Genomic DNA, 22398 nt, shown 5'->3' with positions numbered 1-22398 from the left:
TTGTTTAAATAGCCTTTGAATTTTCAACATCTTAACATAAAATAGTCTGTGATCCTTCACATCTTTGAATGAACTGTGTAGTTGAAATTCATCTTCAAATGCACAGTGGTTTTAGTCTTAATTCTGGGTTAGGTAAAGATGGCCCTTTAACAGTAAACTGAAGAAAATTAAATTTTCCCAAGTTGGTTAAAATCATATTTTCAAATTTCTATTTAAGCAACATTTGCTTATAACATATTATATACACAATAAAAACAACTGCCTTAGCACTGATTTCTTAATTTTTTTAATGTCAAGTAACTTTATACTAACTGTTCAAACTAACTTAATTTTCCATTATGCTGCTTGTTTTTCCTTTCATTTTATCTAAGCTCTTCTAAACTTGTGCAGAAATTGAATTTTTAAATTTGAAATGTGGGTCTATGGTTATTTTTTTTTAAGCAATGGATTGATGGGATATATTTACTTTTTGTTTTTTTGAGAAAAAAATAACAAAAGGCCTTTGAATGTGTACCTTTTAAACTGATAAATCATTGTATTTCTATTTTATTAGGGCACATGTACCTAGGACAAAAGAATCTGTTTTTAGATAATAATACATTACATAATAAATTCATCATTATGATTTTGCAAATAATTTCCATTTTTCTGGATTTAGTGTTAAAAAAGCTAAATGCCAACATTTTTTGGTCATAGTTTAGTTTGTTTTACTTCTGTATATATATTACTATGAAACTTTTGAATAAAGTAATTCTAGAATATCCTTAGTATACCATTTTATATATAAGTTTGTATCAAAAAAGAGGCAAGTTGTCTATTATCCTGCAATTATATACCCCCCAAAATAACAAAATAGCATAAAAGGAATAATGTTTAGCATAATTAGGGAATTTTAAAAATTATGTTAAAGTACATATGTAAATTACCCCATGACTGAAATACTGCTGTATCTGTCAATAAGACTACAAAGTACCTTTTCTTTGATTTAAAAACTCAAAGATTTCAAGTATAACTCACTTTTTTTTTCCCTAAATATATACTTAACAATAAACTGGGAAATCACTAATGAACACTAAAATAATTGCTTTATAAGTTAAATCCTATAAGATTATAAAATAGATTGTTCACTGTACTATCTTAATTTGAAATAATAATGAAAATTAAGTTAAAAATTATGCTGAATAGTATAACAAAGACCTAATTATCTTAACACATTTCTGAAATGCTAAGTGCACAAGTGTATTCATTATCCTAGATTGCATTTTCACATTTTAATAACTTACCAGAAAATTTAAGATATATGTGAATGAAATTCCAGTTAAACATTTTTGGATGTCAGTACAAAAAATATTATAGTTATCCCCCATCCATTGTTTGATAACTTATCAGTTGACTAACACTTGACTTTGCCCCTGTTAATTATGTTAGGATAAAGATTTCTTTTCTTGCATTAATTATGATAACTTTGATTTGCAGGCATGAACTAATCACATTTATGGTTAATGTTTTTTCTTCAAATAAATCAGATATTGTTGTTGAGGTAAATACTTTAAACACCATCATACTTTGGTGGATTTTTTTTTTTCAGACTGATGAAGTATTTCTTGAAGCCCAGATTCAGAATATTACAACCTCACCCATGTTTATGGAGAAAGTTTCATTGGAGCCATCTATAATGTACAATGTAGCAGAATTAAATTCAGTCAACCAAGCTGGAGAATGGTAAATATGAATTGTGAACTGTTTGTTTTTATTTAAAAAACATGAACTTTTGTATCATTGTTTCTCTTGGGTGATTTATGATTTTTTTAATTAATAGACTCTACTTTATAAGAGAATTTTTAAGTTTACAGAAAAATTTATCAGAAAGAGCAGTATTCTCATGTGCCCTCCCCACTTACAGGGTCCCATATTGTTTACATTTTAACTTGGTGCATTTTTTACTATCAGTGAAGCAATATTGATACTTATTATTAACTAAAATCCAGTTTACATTCGTGTTCACTTTTTGTGTCGTGCATTCTATGAGTTTTGACAAATGTAATGACATAGCCATCATGACTTTACCTTCTAAAATAATTTCACTGCCCTTAAAGTCTCTCAGGGTCCATCAAGCTCTCCCTTCACATAAAAATAAGATCTTCACCATTTGTACCTGGAGCACTTATTTGAATTTTCATAGTAACTCAGTGAGATAAATATGGACCATTTCATCCTTTATCCTGCAAAGGATAAAACTGAGGCATGGGAAGGAATGATGGAGAAGTTAGAGTGAGCAGTAAGTTTCAAGATGATGTATCCCCTCAACATCAAAAGGAGCAAGCATAGGAATAGATGATTTAATTATTTTTACAAAAATGAAATAAACATCTATGAGTAATTTGTAAAAAGAAGAATAAATGTAAGATCAACATTAATGTATATAAGAAGGTAATAGCTGGAGAAATATCTGATTTTATTAACCAAGAATGGAAATTTTACTTTTATTATGTTAGAATACAGTAAAGTTTGTAGCCTCTCATACCCCCACAGAGGAAAACAATATTTTTCCCCTCTTTGCCTGATCCTTTTATTCATTTTGAAAATGATTCCTTAGTTTAGAATGGTATGTTTCTTTATTTTCGTTTATAATTTTAGAGAAAAGGGACAGGATACTTAAGGTTCTGATTTCTATTGCATTTTTTCAGCTAATTGATATACGTCCAATACTTTAGATAATATATTGCATTCTATTATAAAGAATCTGAAGATTTTCCTAATCAATTGAAAAAAAATAAAGAAAAATAAGTCTTCTCAGTTCAAGTTCTTTTCATTTGTATTGAAACCACTGACCTGTTGTATTCTAGATCTTTGGATGGTAGATCATTCAGGTCCTATCCAAAGGAACAATCACAGCTATGGTTTTTCTTTTAAAAGAGTGTAGAGAATTTTTTCCATCTCTGTCTTCACCCCTCAGTGTAACTACATTTGGGTCAAGAGCATATTTGCAGCCGATGGATACACGCCAGTACTTATACTGCTTAAAACCCAAGAAGGAGTTTGCAGAAAAAGCAGGCATCATTAAGGGAGTAACGGTAATTGGAAAATTGGATATAGTATGGAAAACAAATCTAGGTGAAAGGGGAAGGTTACAGACCAGCCAACTTCAAAGAATGGTGAGTCTAGAAAACACATTGATGGGGATTTTGGTATGTTGGGGATTCAGATAGTTAGAACAAGTTAAATTTCCGTAGGTCTGTCACTAAAAATCAGAGCACTATAAAATGCATTAATATTACCAGAGAATAAAAAACAAATAATTTCACTGATACCTAATAATACCTAATACCTAATAATTTCACTGATACCTTTTTTACTTACCAAAGAAATTAAAATAACTATATCAGTTGTTTCCTCCTATGGTAATTCATGCTCATTGTTATCTGCCTTCCACTGTATTAGAGTTATCTCTTTCTTTTTGCAATTTTTGGAACTCTTGGATTTATACTGTATTTACCTACTTAGTTCATTCTTTTTTTTTAAGATGTTTAAAATGTCAGTCATCTGAAACTCATGTGAGTCCCACTCAAATTATCTTGTAAACACTGGTTGGATATTTTATCTAATATCTACTCTGAGAGTATGGATAGCGACCAGCCTTCTTTTTTTGTGTGTGCTAGTGAAAATATGCTACAGAGTCCTCTATTTATACTGAATATTACCTGCTGAGATAAGTTCTAAAATTTACTGTTTGAGGTAAAAATTGAAGAGAGAGAGAGAGATTACCACTGGGCCTAGTTTAAAACATAGCCGTTAGCTATCACCCTGTCATGGCATTTTGATTCTACTGTCTGTCCATATCAGTGTATCTTGTGAAACAGACAGGATTTGCTTCCTCAGTGTCTTCCAGTTATTTCAGTGTCTTCCTCTACCTGTTTAGGCAATAACCCTACCTATGCAGAGTTATGTTTCTATAAGCTACAGTAAGTGTCTTTGGAAGCTTCCCCTTAAGATCAGACCCCCTGAAATTGCTTTACTATTTGCCTGTGAGACTCATTTCAGCTTTACTAGACATGGAGTAATTATAACAAAAACAGTCAGGGTCTCTAGTACTATTTTACAAATAGGAGCAGCAAAAGAAGTTAGAATGGATAACAGTAGGACTGTGGTCCTCTTTTAAAATGGCAAGGTTTTTACAATAGATGTATATTAACTGATATTTCATTTTCTCATAGGCTCCAGGTTATGGAGATGTTAGGTTGTCTTTGGAGGCAATCCCAGATACTGTAAACCTTGAAGAACCTTTTCATATTACTTGTAAAATAACGAACTGCAGGTAATGCCAATATTTGTGGATGGATATCCTTTCTTTTTTACCTAAGAGAGACTTTTTGAAGCTTTTAAATATGCTATCTCCTTGTAAGTTTCCTCTTGCCATATAGTCTTCTCTGATGTTGCCATTGAATACTATAAAGTTCTTCATCTGGTAGCTAGTATGACATATTTTAGAGGTCCTACTCTATTAGGCACTTTTTAATATTTTATTTCTGTACCTGTGAGATAGGTATTAATTATTCACATTCTTTGCAAGAGCAAGGTAACTCAGAGCTTGTGGCTTATTCAGTCTCAGAGAGCTAGAAAAGATGGGATCAGAGTTTGAAACCAGTGTATTTGACTTCAAGGTCCGTGTTCATTTCATTGTTAACACTCTTTCACACTTCAGAGTACTAAACATGAACTAGTAGGTTCTTATGGAATAATACATTATAGATTGACTGTAATAAGATAGATTTTCCTGGGCCATATTTATACCTAAGCTGTATCTTTAGTATTAAGAAACTAAAAAGTAGTTATGAATTTAATATAAGGGATAGCCATAGTCTGGAAAATAGGACTTTGATAATAGAGTATAATCTAGCTATTGAGAAGCAAAGAGCATAGAGTTTTGAGGCCAGAAAAACCTAGGATTAAATCCCAGTCCTATCACTTTGCTGCTCCTTGGAGTACTGTTTGGTGCTAAGTCATTTCAGTTGTGTCCGACTCTTTGCAGCCCTGTGGACCTTAGCCCACCAGGCTCTTCTGTCCATGGGCTTCTCCAGGCAAGAATACTGGAGTGGGTTGCCATTAGGGCATTTTGATAATATCACAGTAATGAATCCAAATCATCATAGTCTGAATATATAATCCTTTTTAATTCTTTTTTTTTTTTAATTTTTTTTATTTTTTAAATTTTAAAATCTTTAATTCTTACATGCGTTCCCAAACATGAACCCCCCTCCCACCTCCCTCCCCATAACATCTCTCTGGGTCATCCCCATGCACCAGCTCCAAGCATGCTGTATCCTGCATCAGATATAGACTGGCGATTCAATTTGAATGGATAAGAAAGCTGTGGTACATATACACAATGGAGTATTACTCAGCCGTAAAAAAGAATTCATTTGAATCAGTTCTGATGAGATGGACGAAACTGGAGCCGATTATACAGAGTGAAGTAAGCCAGAAAGAAAAACACCAATACAGTATACTAACACATATATATGGAATTTAGGAAGATGGCAATGACGACCCTGTATGCAAGACAGGGAAAGAGACACAGATGTGTATAATGGACTATCATGTAAGAATTGAATCCTTTTTAATTCTATATCCCTTACACCTTTATGGTATTAGGAAGATAAGCATTTATCCTTCAAAATTACAGAATACCTACTTACCCTGTGATACTTCCTAGACCTTCTCACACATAATCATAGCAAATTGTAATATAGTTTTTTTGTGATACTGATATATTCCTATAATTAATCACTAGTCTCTTCTGTATTGGATTGCAAATACTTTAAGAGAAGAGATCATGTCTTACCAGCATCATAAGTGTAGTGCCTGCCATATCATAAGAGCTCAGTAAAAAACACAGGATAAAGACTTTGTGCTACATATACCCTTTATGGGTCTGCTTTTGGATTATTTGTTTTGTGTTTTTTGAGTTATAAAAAATCAGTTATTCACCAAATGACAAAGTGCTGTAATAAATAAAGAAATAACAGTTTGAGTATTCACTTTACCTTTTGGTAATTCAAATAAGTTTTCTAAAAGCACTTCTAAAAAGCACTTATTTCTTAGATCTTCAGTTTCTTCATCTATAAAAATGGGATTACTACCAACCCACAACACACACAGACACAGACCTGGAATCTGCTCTTACTGAATTTTTGTGAAATGTAATGAAGAAATTCATGTATTGCACCTAAACTGGTCTGTGGCACACAGTGAACATTTCAAATTTTAGAGGGGAGACAGAGACATATAAAAGCTAAATATCATTAAATCAATACATCTAAAATTCAAGTTTAAATTTAAATTTTAAATGAGTATTTTAAAATGTGGAGCCAACTAAGGAGAGAAAAAGAGCTTAAAGAGTTGAAAGTAAGTCAAGCGTGGTGGTAGAGTAGCAGACCATTTTTCATTATGAAACTTTCAGTTTTGTTTTTGTTTTAAAAACAATGCACACACTTTCACTAAAAGTGTTTTATTAAGTTAATAAGTTTAATTGAACTGGTGTTATCAATTATAAGGAGAAGTAAGTAGTCTTTTTCATGTCAAGTGAATACCTGAATAGTTTTACTTGTAAATCTTGCCAGTCATTTGCTATGTTATCTGCGTGGTAAGGGCTTCCCAGGTGACTCCGTGGGTAAAGAATCTGCCTGCAGTGCAGGAGACACGGATTTGATCCCTATGTTGGGAAGATCTCCTGGAGGAGGGCACAGCGACCCACTCCAGTATTTTTGCCTGGAGAATCCCATGGACAGAGAAGCTTGGCAGGCTACAGTCTATAGGGTCACAGAGAGTCGGACGCAGCTGAAGCGACTGAGCACACACCGCGTGGTAAAGGAACATAGATTACATAGAAAAAGCACTGGACCAGCCTCAGGTTTTCATTCTTTCCCACAGAGTATCTAACAGAAATAGGAAGGCTACATAGCAACAAGATTAGACACAGATGTCTGGAAGTCTCCCAGAGAAACGGCAAAACTCTTTTTAACAGATCAGCATCAGAGCCAGTGTTCAATAACAGAACCAGAAGGCCTACATCCAGATAGGCAGATTAGTCTAAGTGCCACTGTAAACTCCAGAGCAAAACCGTGTCCTTTCATTTTCCTGATTCTGTCTTAAGTGAAATAAAATGATATGACAGATTTTCATTTCTGTTCCTGGTTTGCAGCTGGATACCATGAAAAGAAATAGTGATTTAGAAACACTGCAGTATCCCTTTGTGAAAAGAACAAGATTTATTCCTGTTTTTCTGATTCCTCCAGCAGTGAAAGAATGATGGATCTTGTTTTCAAAGTGTGATTTAGAAATATTGCAGTATCTCTTTGTGAAAGGAACAAGATTTATTCCTATTTTTCTGATTCCTCCAGCAGTGAAAGAACGATGGATCTTGTTTTGGAAATGTGCAATACCAATTCTATCCACTGGTGTGGCATTTCAGGAAGACAACTTGGAAAGCTCCATCCAAGTTCCTCTCTCTGCCTTGCCCTCACACTACTGTCTTCAGTGCAAGGACTGCAAGTATGCTATCTTTTCAGTAATTTCAGTATTTAGAGGCTATTAACCCATAGTCATTTATTATATCCATTCTTTCTCTGGTCATTACCAATGAATGAAAACTTGGGTCTGTGTTTTTCTCTCAATAGAGCGTCTCCGGCTTAAGACTAACAGACACATTCTTAAAGAGAACATATGAATACGATGACATCGCACAAGTCTGTGTGGTATCTTCGGCTATTAAAGTGGAAAGCTGAAGAAAATGTCCAGTGTTACACTTTTCACTGAGTTGCCCAGAATTTTCTGTATTTTTGTCACCTTTGTAAAATGATCAACAGTAAAAATAAGTATGTTATTTAAATTTCTTTCCTATAAAAGTTAAAATATTAAATATTTGTTTTGAAAAGAACCATCTACTGATTTTATCTTGTAAATTATATTCCAAAGGAACATTTGTATATTTTCTGCACATGTGATTTTGTTTCACTTTAAATGACAATTGGACTTTGTTCTCCAAAAGCTATATTTGAGGCCATGTGTCCCTAGCAGGTATCTTGAACAACGGTCAGTAAACTTTTAATGCAAAGGGCCAGATACTGCATATGTTAGACCTTGCAGGCCACGAGGTTTCTGCTGAAATTACTCTGCGGTTGTAATACAAAAGCAGCCGGTAGGCTCTAGTGACTTAGACAGGAAAGAATCTGCCTGCAGTGGAGGCGACCCAGGTTCAATCCCTGGGTCAAGAAGATTCCCCTGGAGAAGGGAATGGCTACCCACTCCCATATTCTTTCCTGGAGAATTCAATGGACAGAGGGGCCTGGCAGGCTACAGTCCATGAGGTTGCAAAGGGTCGGAAACAACCGAGCGACTTTCACTTTAGGCAAAAATTGTCCCACAGCATTTACAAAAACAAGCAGCTGGCCAGACCTGACCTGCAGGCCATAGCTTGCTGACCTTGATCTCAAAGATACAGTGGTTTCTTAAAACTGTAGAATTCTCATCATCCTTTATATAGGAGTATTTTCGTTAACACCAGCTGTTTCCTCAGTCAACAAAAAAAGTTTAAAACAACTGTGGTGGTCCTCACATAATCTTGTATTTGCTAACACGGTATGAATTTTTCTAGTTGTTTTCAAAATTATATTGACATCTGTATTTTTGTGTGCATACAAACACAAACGTCTAACTTTCAGTTACTAAATGCAGATAAGAATTGGTTTTATTTCTTAAACTGTCAATTACTCAGATAACTCTAAGCTAAGAAGCCTCATCATTTTCTAAGACTGAACTGAACTGAACTGAACTGAAGCCAAGAAAGTCCTGTTTTATTCCCATTGAAAAATAAACTACTTTTTTTAAAGGCATACTTAAAGGATTTCCAGCTTCTGATACTTGATTTTGAACTCTACATCATGTATTATTATTACAAAACTGTTTCTGGATATAATCACATTAATTTACTTATGTCATATACAAAACAGTGAGGAGATTAAGACTATAAACAACTTTTCGATATGGATGTAATAAAAGTTTCAGTACTTTGAAACAAAACAAAAACTAATGCTGTTAAATAAAAACTTAAGTTGAAATTCAAGCATGTGTATATAACTGCTTAAATGTAAATGCATTAAGTCAAATACAAAAATCGGTTCTTCTTAAATGCATAATTATTTATTGCCATGACAAATTGTTTGATCCAAAATGAAAGCTGTATTCAGAATGAGATTTGCCCTTAAATTGAAGAGGTAATTAATGAAACATCCGTGCAAAATAAAGTGCAAGCAGTGTAAAATTATCTTTGTCCAAAGACAGTCTTTTCTCCAAAATGAGTACAATTGATTAAATGATGAAATAAGACTTTATAGCCCCTGCACTGGATACTTCAGTAGCTTTCAAGGTGTCTTCTCATGACTGAACCTTCTGTTTGACTCCATTCAAATTTTAAAAGTAACATGATGGTCACTTGGGATTCTGCTATACAATTTGACTTAGTTACAAAGACTCCCTTTTTTATAAGCCACAACCTAGACACATATTGTTCCTTCTTAAGGAAAGGTTACATAGTGTCATCTTAGAAAGGATCTGTTTAAACCATATTATAAAAATTAGATAACCAATTTGGTACATTAAGTAGAAATGTCATTTGCATACAAAGGACATTGTAAATTTTACATTTACAATGGAAAAGACCCTGATGCTGGGAAAGATTGAAGGCAAAAGGCGAAAGGGGCAGCAAAGGATGAGATGGCATCACCAACTCAATGGACATGAAGTTGAGCAAACTCCAGGAGACAGTGAAGGACAGAGGAATCTGGCGTGTTGAAGTCCATGGGTTCACAAAGAGTCAGACACACCGACTGAACAACAATAAAAAATTTTACATAGCATCATAACAATTACAGCTACTATAATGAAAAATGGTTAATGGAAACCAATCATTCCTAAGTAGAATGTATATAAAGATTTATTTTAACGGCTTCTTGTTTCAGACAAGCACAATAACATTTGGGGCCTTCTTTATAATTTTAAGAGTAGCTAACACAATACAGCTACACAAAACCTTCTTGAAATAGCGTGCAATGGAGTAATTTCAAAGTGATGAAAGTACTTAAAAAGCAAAAGTGGCTTGAACAGAATGGAAATCCAGGTAAGTGGATAGATTATCTAGATGTGTTATGGGAGATACATTAGAAAAGAAACAAACTAGAAAAATGAAATGGAAGTAATACACCAATTCACATTACTTCATATAAAAAGAATGGCTACTTTACAGATATTAGTAAAGACATTGTTTTAAAGTATTTTTGCTTATAATGTCTTTGATTTTGGTATCAAAGTTGGCAAAATAAAATGAAGTTGGGAAGTGTTTCCTCTTCTGCTGGAAGAAATTGTGTAGATTCAATATTAAGTGTTTGGTAGAATTCACCATTGAAATTGGGCCTGTGGTTTTCTTTTCTGGAGGTACCTTATTTCTTCAGTGAGTTATGGTAGTTTGTATCTTATAAAGAATGTATCTGTTCCATGGATATGGACCTACAATTGATCACAGTATTTTCTAGTTCTCTTTCTAATGTCTGCATGGTCTGCAGTGATATCCCTTCTTTCATTTCTGATACTGTTGATTCATATTCTCTTTATTTTCCTACTCAGAGGCTTACCAGTTTTACCAATTTGAAAGCATCTGTAATGCTTTCAAGATAATTATGCTAGGAACCTTTTCTTATGCAACATCAGCAAGAATTGACTTTTTTTTTTTTTTTTTTTTTGCCCACACCATAGGCTGGCAGAATCTTTGGAAGTATGGCATCTTAACCACATCACCACCCAAGTTGATTTAAGTGCAATATAGGAGACAATTCAGAAGGCTTATCTTAGACTTATGTCCTACTTTTCTCTGGAAAAGAACTGTAGGTTCATGTAGCTCTTCCTTGTATCCTGAGCTCAGGCATTTTAGATATTTGCTGACCTAAAAGAGGAGAAATCTCTAACCTAGTGTTTAAATTAGAGCCCTTGGGATCTACATCAGAACCACTTGTTGTGCTGTGTGGAATGGTGATTCCCAGACCTTATTACAGGACCGGATAAAGTTGAAAAGTATGCCCCTGAATCTGGATTTTGAACGAATTCCAAGGTGATTATTATAATGAAATTATCGAACTGTTCTAATCCAACAAAGGGAAAGAAGGGAAAGTTGGTTTTTAAATTTTAAGATATCAAATAATTAGCCTTTTGAGATGAAGTTATAGTAATAATTAAATCAGTCAGCAGTAGTACTGATTTAATTTTGTATTACTGTTTCAGTTTTCTTTCACAACACTTGTGAAATTCATTATGTGTCCACCAGCTTTACCAATTTTATCATTAACAAACCAAAGAAATTCCAGCTGGAATTAGAACAATCTCATCCATCACTCTAGTTAAAGCCATTCCAACACTTAATGCCACTTCTCTTCACTAATATGTATTCTAATTTCAATACAATATTTCAAGTCCCCTGTTACATTTAAGCTGCATCAAATTAAGAAACATAAAAGTGACATGCCAAGCCAAATTATAGCAGAGGATGAACATGAACAAGAAGTGTTAATGACAGATACTTTTTGTAACCCATCAAATAATTACGAGTTCAAAAAATCAGTGTCTGCAGGCACATAATTAAATGCCACTTAGGAAATCCTTAAGGGCCAAGCTATTGGTTTATTTAAATGTAGATATATTTGAAAGTTTCCATGGTAAGGTCACTAGAGAAATTGTGCTAGTGAAATTGAATAGTTATACAACTCACCTAACCAATATTATTAAGGATTTCTAAATGTATTTTATTATGTACTTAGCATAAGTGGCCATGCTAATGTTATCTATACCAAACTGTAGGCAAGATTAGTTAAGACCTATGCAAAAAACCTGAGCACCCTACATTCACTTTCTATACATTCACAGCATCTAAACAACACCGAATACTGCTTTCCACCAGCTCTTAAGATTTCTGTCACCCGACAAAATAAGCACCATTAAAGACAGTACTGGCCCCTGTCATATCTTCACTACTGATAGCACTATCAAAGCTAAACCCAGTAACGAATTTCTTCTCTCCAAAGATGCTACTCAGTGGCAAGTATATTTCTCCTAAATCAGCATGAGAATCCTTTCCTCTTGGTTATCTCCCCTTTCAAAAAAGTTTGCTTATGGGAATTTGGTGCTAGAGAACTCAACCAGTAAACAGTCCTACTGTTCAATAAATATACTCTGCTATTAAGTCTAGTATACAAATACAATGAAGATTTGAAAATGGAACCATGTCCAGTTAAGTGCTATACTGGCACTTAACAAAGCTACTGATCACCTGCTTACAAAGGAATCATGTTATGGTCAAGTCAACATAACATAATCATGTTATGTTATCTGTTTGTGATAAACCTATTGTCTAGACAGATTTATATTTTAGATTTGTTTTTGTTTTGGTCACTATCTACAGCAGACACTTGAGAGCCATCACCAACTGCATTCTGGGTGAGGGGCCCCAGTCAAGTCAGGAATGTTCTTCAGCACTGCTGCTGAATGACCTGCTCCGGATGTGATTTCTAAGTTGCTCTATGAGTTCAGGATTCTGCTGCTGTATCTGCTGAGCAAACTGCTGTCCCCTGTAGTAAAGAGGCAAAGTAGTATGAATTAAGGAACTTCCAACCACACAATACCAACACAAAAAGAACTGCAAACGATGTGGATACTACCCAAAGGGAACTTTTTCTATAAAAACAACTTTTAGACTCGACCTGTCTTCAAGAGTACCAGCACCTCCATATACCATTTATACAGTGCAGTGTTCTTTATGAGAAATCAAACACCCAAGCTAACAAGTGAGTTCCTGAATTGAGTGAAATCCACCCCTCCCCCACCCAGTGCTTAACCACAGATAAGCAAAGGGCTAAAAAGAATATGCTTTTTATTATATGTGTGCAAATATAATGCAAGGTATTTGTTCTTGTGATCAAGTCAGTCTCTCATATGGCAGGTGTCACACCTATTTGGGAATGCTTATGAAGTCACCTAACAGAACTGAGTTTTTGAAAGACAGAGATTTGATCCAAACTACTGAGTGTGTACCTCCCAATTGCAAGTGTTAGGTATCACTAAAATCATGCCACTTAAAGATCCCTCTAAAAATGCCATATTGCAAGTGGGTTTATACAGTTGTGATCACAAACAAAAAATTATATTTGTCACTTCATATAACATTTCCAGTAACAGCATCACACAGATTCAAAAAGCACAGCAGCCTAAGCAACTTGGATGGAGGTAGAGGTAATGTGTTCAAGTAAAGAGAAGATAAAATGAGGTCCTTTAGCAATGACATGCACTGCAGAAGTTTGAATTAAAGTATCCTAAATCCTATGCAATATATGATTTTTAAATACATAGGTGTACATAAAACTCAGTAAGTAGATATTCGTCATCTGATTTGCTAAAAAAGTTTTTCTTGGATCCAATCTTCTGGACTCCTGCCTTTCAGGCAGAAAATTTAAATTTATGAACCACTTTAAAATTTAATAACTAATGAGGTCACTGATAACAGTAAAAGATAAAAATTTAAAAAGAAAGCCTTGGTCCCCTTACCTTAGAGACAAATGGTAAAACATAAAGTACTCAAACTGTAAACATAAAATACCTTTTTTGTTTTTTTAACTATTTCTATTTTAAATAAAACTTACGCTTGAATGAGGCTAGACAGGTCAGTTAGGCCCCCAACACCAGCAGCAGGCCCCCCAATAGCATTTGTCATCATTCCTGACATTCTAGAGGAAGCAAGAGATAAATCAAATTGGTATATATTCTTTTTTTTAATATTTTTAATTGGTGGATAATTGCTTTACAATGTTGTGTTGGCTTCTGCCATACATCAACATGAAACCAGCCATGGGTATACGTATGTCCCCTCCCTCCTGAACCTCCCTCCATCTCCCACCCCATCCCATCTCTCCAGGTTGTCACAGAGCACCCAAGTTTGAGCTTCTTGCAGCATACAGCAAATTCCCACTGGCTATCTGTTTTACATATGGTAATGTTTATGTTTCCACGCTGTTCCCTCCGTTCGTCCCACCCTCTCCTTCTTCCACTGTGTCCGCAAGTCTCTTCTCTATGTCTGCCTCTATTGCTACCCTGCAAACAGGTTCATCAGTACCATTTTTCTAGATTCCATACATATGTGTTAGTTAATACACAACATTTGTTTTTTTTCTCTTTCTAACTTCACTCTGTATAACACGCTCCAAGTACCTCCACAACATTAGAAATGACTCAAATGCATTCCTTTTTATGCCTGACTAATATTCCATTGTATATATGTACCACAACTTCTTCATCCATTCATATGTCGATGGACATCTAGGTTGCTTCCATGTCCTAGCTATTGTAAATAGTGCTGCAACAGACATTGGGCTACATGTGTCTTTTTCAATGAATTGGCATATATTTTTAACAGGCAGAATACCAGCCAAGGAAAGCAGGTAGATATACCCACATTGGGTAGGCCAAATGAGTGTGACTTTAAGTTCCAATTGACTGACATTTAGGTATCATTTTGGCGCTAATGTGCTCAAATTAGGAGCCTGACAAGTGGAAAGGAGAAATGTAATATACTCTTTCTGTATACTCACAGCTGTTGAACTTGAGGATTCTGCATTAAACTTGCTGCCTGGAATTGAAAAATGGTATCTCTCATGAAAGGCAGTTAATATTTAGGGATCGTTAAAAAAGGTTTCTTTTTCAAGCAGAGAAGCTAGATCATGTATATATTAGCATTTTACAGAGTTTTGGTGTGCTATACAAAGTGAGTGGGAATGTAAAAAAGAGGAGGTACTAGGAAAAATGGTATTAACAATACATTGCACAATAAAGAATTACAAACACTATAAACTAAGGATACTGGCAGCAGTTTACTTCCTCCTACTGATCAGACAAATAAAGCCAAAAGAGCTTAGGAAACCACAATAGCCAAAATCCTCACACTTCAAATACTAGATACCTTCCTAGGGTTACTTTCACCTAAGAGGGTAGTTTTTAGCCTTCTGTAGATTTGCAGATCCCTTTGCCAATCTCATGAAAAATATGATTCTCTCCCGAAAAATGCATGTATCTATATGTACTCAAAGTTTCATCTACAGTCCAAGGAATCCAGGGGCTTCCTGAAGTTCACCCATGGCTTTTTCACAAAACTGTACATGAGTAGGTTAAAAACCTCAGCAATAACATCATACCACCACTGCTACCACTGCCATCGCAAAAGCTCTCTTACTTGTTTCTAAAAACTTTGGAACTATACAGTTCTAATGGGAAATAGAGCCAACAAAGCAGAAAAGGAAATATACTCACCATACTAATGAAGGCTGGATTATTTATTAAGCTAGCCATGTCAAAGCTCAGTCCAGTTCCTGTCTGTAAAACAATTACATCTGAGAATTACTCTAAACACTACAATTTGATAATTGTGAATGATAAAATATTCCATTTATTTGGCATTAATAACTTACAGGACTAGATACCTCTCTTAACTTCTGTTCTGCTATTTTCAGATTTGATTTATAGGAATCATTTTCAGGGTCAAGATCTAATGCCTTCTGATAACTTGTAACTGCTTCTTGAAATTTATTCATGGCAGTGAGGGCCAGCCTGAAAAGAATGCATTTTGAGAGTATAAGCTGTATGACTGAAGAACATTAGGACACCACAAATGTCATCAAAAGTCTATCTTGGTATTCAGTTTGAATCCAGATTACATTTTATTTATTCATTGTACAGTTGACCCCTGAACAGCATGGATCTGAATAGCAAAAACCCACTAATATGTGAATTTTTTCCAACAGCAAATACTACAGTACTGTACAATCTGGTTGGTTAAATCTGCAGACCCAGAGGAACCATAGATATGGAGGAACTGTGGATACCACGGTTGACTGTAAGTTACACACATATTCTTGAATGCAGAGTGTCAGTACTCCTAACACCCACATTGTTCAAGAATCAACTACAGTATGGTTCACAGGAGTGTCACTTCCTTTTAACTCCAAGATTCTGTAAGTCTGGATTCTCTCCATTCTGCTTGGTGCCAACCTTGGTTGTCCTACATGAATCAAGAACTTAATGATTAGAAAGGGAAAACAAACTGAAAAAAAAAAAAAAAGTAGATAAATATGAGGAATTCCCTAGTGGTCCAGTGGTTTCACTGCTGAGGGCCTGGGTTCAATCCCTGGTCAGAGAACTAAGATCCTGCAAGCTGTGTGGCATGGCCAAAACAAAAAACCAAAATACAGCAACAACAAAAAATAAACATTTATGTACATGTAACTGAATCACTTTGCTGTACACCTGAAACTAACACAATGTTGTAAATCAACTATTATTGTTTAGTTGCTAAGTCGTGTCCAACTCAACTATACTTCAATAAAAATATTTTTTTAAAAAGAAATTATTATACAGAGTGATGTAAGTCAGAAAGAGAAAAACATATCATATTCACACACATATAAGGAATCTACAAAGATGGTACTTATGAACCTATCTGCAGAGGAGTGATGGAGACACAGGCATAGAGAGCAGGCTTGTGAAGATGGCAGGGGTCGGGGAGCAGAGGGTGGGACAGATGGAGAGAGTGGCGTGGAAAGAGACACTACCATATGCAAAATAGCCAGCCAGTGGGAGTCTGCTATATGAGTTCAGGGAACTCAAACCGGGGCTCTGTGACAATCGAGAGGGCTGGATGGGCTGGGAGATGGGAGGGAGGTTCAAGAGGGAGGGACACATGTATACCTATGGCTGATCCATGTTGATGTGTGGCAGAAACCAGCACAACACTGGAAAGCAATCATCCTTCAATTGAAAATAAATTTTTTTTAAAAACTTAATGATTAGAAATGAATCTTATATACCCTTGCATTTTTAAGCTTACTATGTGAACTAATTTGCTTTATGAATGATTAAGCTCCATAAAAATGTGAGCTGACTAATTCTGTGGTCATGTAACTCCATGATGCTAAAACTGCTTTAAGAACTCCAAACTAAATTTGTCCTTCACTACGGCCCACTTTCTTCCTTCTTAACAGAGACACTGAACCACAATAAATATCACTTTACCATAAAAAGTAAAAAAAAGTAAGCTGTGAGGTGTCAGCTAATTACTCTTGAATAAGACATGTTAGTTTTTAAATAGATAAAACTGGCAATCCTTATGCCTCAAATAACACATTATCCCAGGCACAGGTCAAAGAATTAGTTACTAAATTTAATTTTTTCCTCTACCTAGTTAGGATTTATTTACTGCAAAATTATTTCAGAACTAAAAACTAATGGTGTATATAGAGAGAGCATTGAGGGTTTTATTTTTTCTAAGTTTATTTTTTAACAAATTAACTCCAATTCTTTCTTGACTCACTTACCTCATAGACTTCTGATCTAAATAAAATATAATGCCTAATCACAGAGAAAAATCTCAGAACCTAATTAGTTTTCTCCCAATCATGCAAGATACTTTATCACAATCCTCAATTAAGTCATACATGTTTATTGGAGTCATACTATGTACCAGGCACTATTTTAGATTCCTCAGTGAAAAAGGTAAAGTTCTTGGGTTTGAGAAAATTTTATTCTATCGGGGAGGACAAGCAATAAACATGCAAATAAAAAAATATACTATTAAAGAGAATGCATAGGGGCACTCAACAATGAAAAGAAAAGCGGTCCTAAGCAAATTAGAGGAGCAACATTTTAAGCAGAAGCAGCAATGAACGCCACGGCCCTGAGATGCTCCAAGTTTAGCATGCTTAAGGAAGAGGACTAAGGCTGAGGCGGGAGCTCAGAGAACAAAGTGCGGGAAGAGACGATGTCAGGGAGCATTATGGGATTATGGGGCCACGGTTTGGAGTCTGGATTTTATCCTGGTCGCAACAGAATGACATAATTTGATTTATGCTTTAAAAAGCTCACTCTGGCTTCTCTGCAGAGGATCAACATGGGGGGACAGAGTAGACTGAAGGCAGGGAAATGAGTTAGAAGGCTACTGCAGTAGCCTAGATAAGAGATGGTAATTTGGACTAGAGCTGTAAACAAGAGAGCGATCAATGCTTGAGTTCAAAAAATACGTGGAAACTAGAATTGGTAGGAGATAGGTTAGATGTGTCAGGTATAATAGGAGTGAAGGATGATTCCTAGGCTTTTGAACGAAGCTCAGGACAGGTAGAATGGCACTATATTTACTGAGAGGAGAAGGATTTAAGGGAACAGGAGCTCTGTTTGGGACACGTTAAGTTTAAATGCTTATAAAAAATCTAAGTGGAGATGAAAAAGAGCTGGTTACATGAGTATGGGGTTTAGACATATAACTTCAGAGCTCCATAAACATATACAGTTGGTTTTTATCATCTATAGTAATTATGCTCTACAAGGACACTGCAAACACTAAATCAGCAAACACTGAACAACTGCTCCTAGGGGAAATACAATGTTATGTTCCTGTGAGCCTCTCGTCACAACATTTTCATCAACCAGTCAATACACAACTTGTTTTTACATGTGTTTCTGTTTAAAGAAAACTTATCTAATTGATTCACAGTCTACTGTACTAACTCATGCCTGAACAAAGCTTATCTAACTCAGGTATTTTCTTGGTGAGGCACATTACAGCCTCCTTGCACACAGAAACACTAGACGACACTTCAGCCTATGTTTGGGCAGCCACTGTAAACAAAAACACAAAAATGCAAAAAATATAGCACTAAATAGACTGTGAAAAGGACACTCATTGTACAGCATGAGAGCTGAAACAAGAAAGATTGAGCACTGCCTTATCTGACCTCAACTGAGCTCTTGTACATCAGGTGACTGAAGGTTTTCACCATTCTGCAGATGCCCACAAAGCATAGTAAGTACAGATTTGGATCCATTAATACAGAGTATTGACAACAGATGAAATTTAAAAACATGGGACAGGATGAAATCAGAGAAAAAATATAGACAGAGAGAGAGCAGCAGCAGAGGAAAGAGCCCTGCAGCATATCATTATTGAGAGGTGGCAGAGGAGGAAGAAGCAGCATTAGAGACTGAAAAAGAACATCCAGTGAAGGAGAAGGAAAACCAGGAAGCATGGTGTCCCAGGGGCCTAGAGAATGAAGTATTTCAGAAAGAAGTTAATCCTGGGAATTCCCTGGTTAACCAGTGGCTAGGGCTAAACATTTTCACTGCCTTGGCCTGGGTTCAATCCCTGGTGGGGGAACTAATATCCCACGAGCTGAGCAATGCAGGAAAAAAAAAAGTTAATCATGCCACATACTAAAAGATGGGGTAGGATGAGACTACAGAACTGAATACTGACCTTGGAAAAATATGGACAACTGGTGACCTTGAATAGAGTTCTCAACAGAGTGATACAGATAAATAGTCCTACTGGAGTGAGCTGAAAGAATAAGAGATGATGAAGACCAGACAGCAAGTACAGACAACTATGAGGGGCTCTGCAGAGAAAGAGGAACAGAGGAATGATGTAGCTGGGTACAAGGACGGTTCTAACAGATGATTTTTATGATCTTTTCATGTGTAGTAATTGTCACTGTTAGAGATGGGAAAACAGGTATTGTAGAAGATACAGGAGAGGATTACAAATGTAAAGTCCTTGGTACAAAGGCATGAGATCTAAGGCATGAGTGAATGCATTAGTCTTAGATAAGACCCCTTCCATTTGAATAGGAAAAAAAAGGCTATCTGTGCAAATACACATGTGGGTACATTGGTGGCTTTGCAAGTAAGACGATGAAATTTTTTTTAATGCATCCATTTTTATCAGTTTAGTAAAAGGTTGAGAGGACCATGGAAAATGCAGTGGAAATTTGAAAAGAATATGTATGAAACAGTCAACTCAGAGAGGGGTAAGGTGAATTTAAAAGTGTAGTAGGATTAGTTGTCAAAATACTGTGTGCTTGAGATTTGTAGCCTTGAATATGAAGTAGGTCTACTCAGTATGGTTGTTATGGTTTTCTCCAAAAACCACCCATTCATCATACACTAATCATCTCCCTTCCAAGACAGAATTGCAATCATTTCCTCCCTCAATGTTATATTTATACTAGTGCAGAGGGTGCAATATGACGCAGGAAATTCAAAACCAAGCCATTAAGAACAGCATATCTGATACTACTTGCTAGTACTTTGAACATTCTCCCAAAACTTACCCCATTCTCCCATAGGCCTTGCTGTACTTTGAATCAATCGCTATTGCTTTTTCACAATCCTTTATTGCATCTGTGTAGTGACCTAATTTACTCTGAGCAGCAGCCCTAAGAGAAAGAGAAGAGATTTTTATCATAAGAAGCATTCAAGGCACTAATTTAGATTTCCAGGCGCTAATAAAATTATATTTTCCTTGTCCCAATTTGCGTATCACTCCCAGTAAATATTTAAACCAAACTAAGATAATTCTATAATCAAGTGACAATTCAGAAACAAAATTCAGAGAAAATATGTACTTTGCTTCCCCCAGTTTGCTTTGATATAGAAAAGATAAAATATGAGAACCTTACAACTGGTTTACCTGCTTTCTAATTTGCCCAAACAGAAAACTGAAAACACCAGGACATTTGGGATTACTTGGGAGGCATACACAGTGATGGCTGTGAATGGCCACTCAGAGTGTTGTACTGTTAAATGATCACATAGGAACTAAAAAGCCTCTTGATGAAATTGAAAGTGGAGAGTGAAAAAGTTGGCTTAAAGCTCAACATTCAGAAAACGAAGATCATGGGATCTGGTCCCATCACTTCATGGGAAATAGATGGGGAAACAGTGGAAATAGTGTCAGACTTTATTTTGGGGGGCTCCAAAATCACTGCAGATGGTGACTGCAGCCATGAAATTAAAAGACACTTACTCCTTGGAAGAAAAGTTATGACCAACCTAGATAGCATGTTGAAAAGCAGAGACATTACTTTGCCGACTAAGGTCCGTCTAGTCAAGGCTATGGTTTTTCCAGTGGTCATGTATGGATGTGAGAGTTGGACTGTGAAGAAGGCTGAGCGCCGAAGAATTGATGCGTTTGAACTGTGGTGTTGGAGAAGACTGTTGAGAGTCCCTTGGACTGCAAGGAGATCCAACCAGTCCATTCTAAAGGAGATCAGCCCTGGGATTTCTTTGGAAGGAATGATGCTAAAGCTGAAACTCCAGTACTTTGGCCACCTCATGTGAAGAGTCGACTCATTGGAAAAGACTCTGATGCTGCGAGGGATTGGGGGCAGAAGAAGGGGACGACAGAGGATGAGATGGCTGGATGGCATCACTGACTCAATGGACTTGAATTTGAGTGAACTCCGGGAGATGGTGATGGACAGGGAGGCCTGGCGTGCTGCTATTCATGGGGTCGCAGAGTCGGACACGACTGAGCGACTGAACTGAACTGAAGGTTGAGATCATCTACAAGTCAAAGGTGAAAAATGAAACTTAACCTATGTGCCTAAATCTGACTGTAAATTGAGTATGGCGATGTATTCAATCTACTTAGCATAGAATCTCAGAGCGATTAAGGACTGCAAGTCCTTCAGACTGAATGGCTCCAATGTCTCCTGCCCTCCATCCCAATCATTACCCCATACCTTCTCCTCCAGACTAAGTATTTCTACTTTCTTCACTCAACTAATCTATCTGTCAAGGGCAAGCTAATGCATACCTACTTTTCTAGACATAATGGACAGAACAGTAATCATGATTATATTCTGGTGGGGAAGGGAGGAGGAGGGCTAGCAGACTATAAAAGGAAGGCTGTGGTGAGTTCAGATTTCCATCAACCTTTGTTTACACTACACGAATGAGACTACTTCTCAAACTAAGATTACAAAATCTGAAAAAATAAACATAGTCTTCTTTGCTTGAGTTAAAAAATATAAATATGAAAGTAGAGGATTCAACGAACCTGTTTTGGTGGTTCATGTGAAAAAGCAGTATGGATTCATTTGACTGAATACTCACTACAAAACTAACAGGATGACAAGAATGCCCATTAAAAATGACCACTAAGGGCTTCCCTGATGGCTCAGTGGTAAAGAATCTGCCTACCAGTGCAGGAGATGCAAGTTCGATCCCTGATCCAGGAAGATCCCACATGCCATGGGAAGCTAAACCCGTGCACCACAACTTCTGAGCCTGAGCTCTGGAGCCCCAGAGCCACAACTGCTGAAGACTATCCGAGAAGCTCCTGCACCACAAGTGAAGACTAGCCCCTGCTCTCCCCAATTAGAGAAAAGCACTCGCAGCAATGAAGGCCCAGCACAGCCAAAAATAAAGAAATAAAATCTGAAAAAAAAAATGCCACTCTTTGAAAAAAAAAATTAAAAGAATAGA

General features: G+C 36.0%; 2 protein-coding genes across 6 annotated transcripts in view; one reads left to right on the top strand and one right to left on the bottom strand.

The window, feature by feature from the left end:
• Positions 1–9322, top strand: part of TRAPPC13 (trafficking protein particle complex 13) — a 36101-nt gene extending 26779 nt beyond the window's left edge. For 2 of the 4 annotated variants that reach the window (XM_005694632.3, XM_005694630.3), the window contains 5 exons: positions 1589–1722; positions 2957–3155; positions 4215–4315; positions 7401–7551; positions 7677–9322. In XM_005694632.3, the coding sequence (XP_005694689.1) occupies positions 1589–1722; positions 2957–3155; positions 4215–4315; positions 7401–7551; positions 7677–7784 (693 nt within the window). In that variant the 3' untranslated portion in view covers positions 7785–9322. The remainder of the gene's footprint in view (positions 1–1588; positions 1723–2956; positions 3156–4214; positions 4316–7400; positions 7552–7676) is intronic. The other 2 variants (XM_005694633.3, XM_005694631.3) reach the window with 1 other exon arrangement.
• SGTB (small glutamine rich tetratricopeptide repeat containing beta) overlaps positions 11970–22398 on the bottom strand; it is a 46576-nt gene continuing 36147 nt past the window's right edge. Inside the window, exons 6-11 of one of the 2 annotated variants that reach the window (XM_018065507.1) lie at positions 20241–20345; positions 15567–15693; positions 15397–15459; positions 14682–14719; positions 13737–13820; positions 11970–12668 (exon numbers count right to left, since the gene is read on the bottom strand). In XM_018065507.1, coding sequence (XP_017920996.1) covers positions 12557–12668; positions 13737–13820; positions 14682–14719; positions 15397–15459; positions 15567–15693; positions 20241–20345 — 529 coding nt within the window. In that variant the 3' untranslated portion in view covers positions 11970–12556. Of the gene's footprint in view, positions 12669–13736; positions 13821–14681; positions 14720–15396; positions 15460–15554; positions 15694–20240; positions 20346–22398 lie in introns of both variants that reach the window. The other variant, XM_005694628.3, reaches the window with a different exon arrangement.

The sequence above is a fragment of the Capra hircus genome, chromosome 20 (genome assembly GCF_001704415.2).
Source record: "Capra hircus breed San Clemente chromosome 20, ASM170441v1, whole genome shotgun sequence".
NCBI classification, from domain to species: domain Eukaryota; kingdom Metazoa; phylum Chordata; class Mammalia; order Artiodactyla; family Bovidae; genus Capra; species Capra hircus.
The sequence above is the reverse complement of the archived record's forward strand: the minus strand, read 5'-3'. Positions and strand labels throughout refer to the sequence as shown.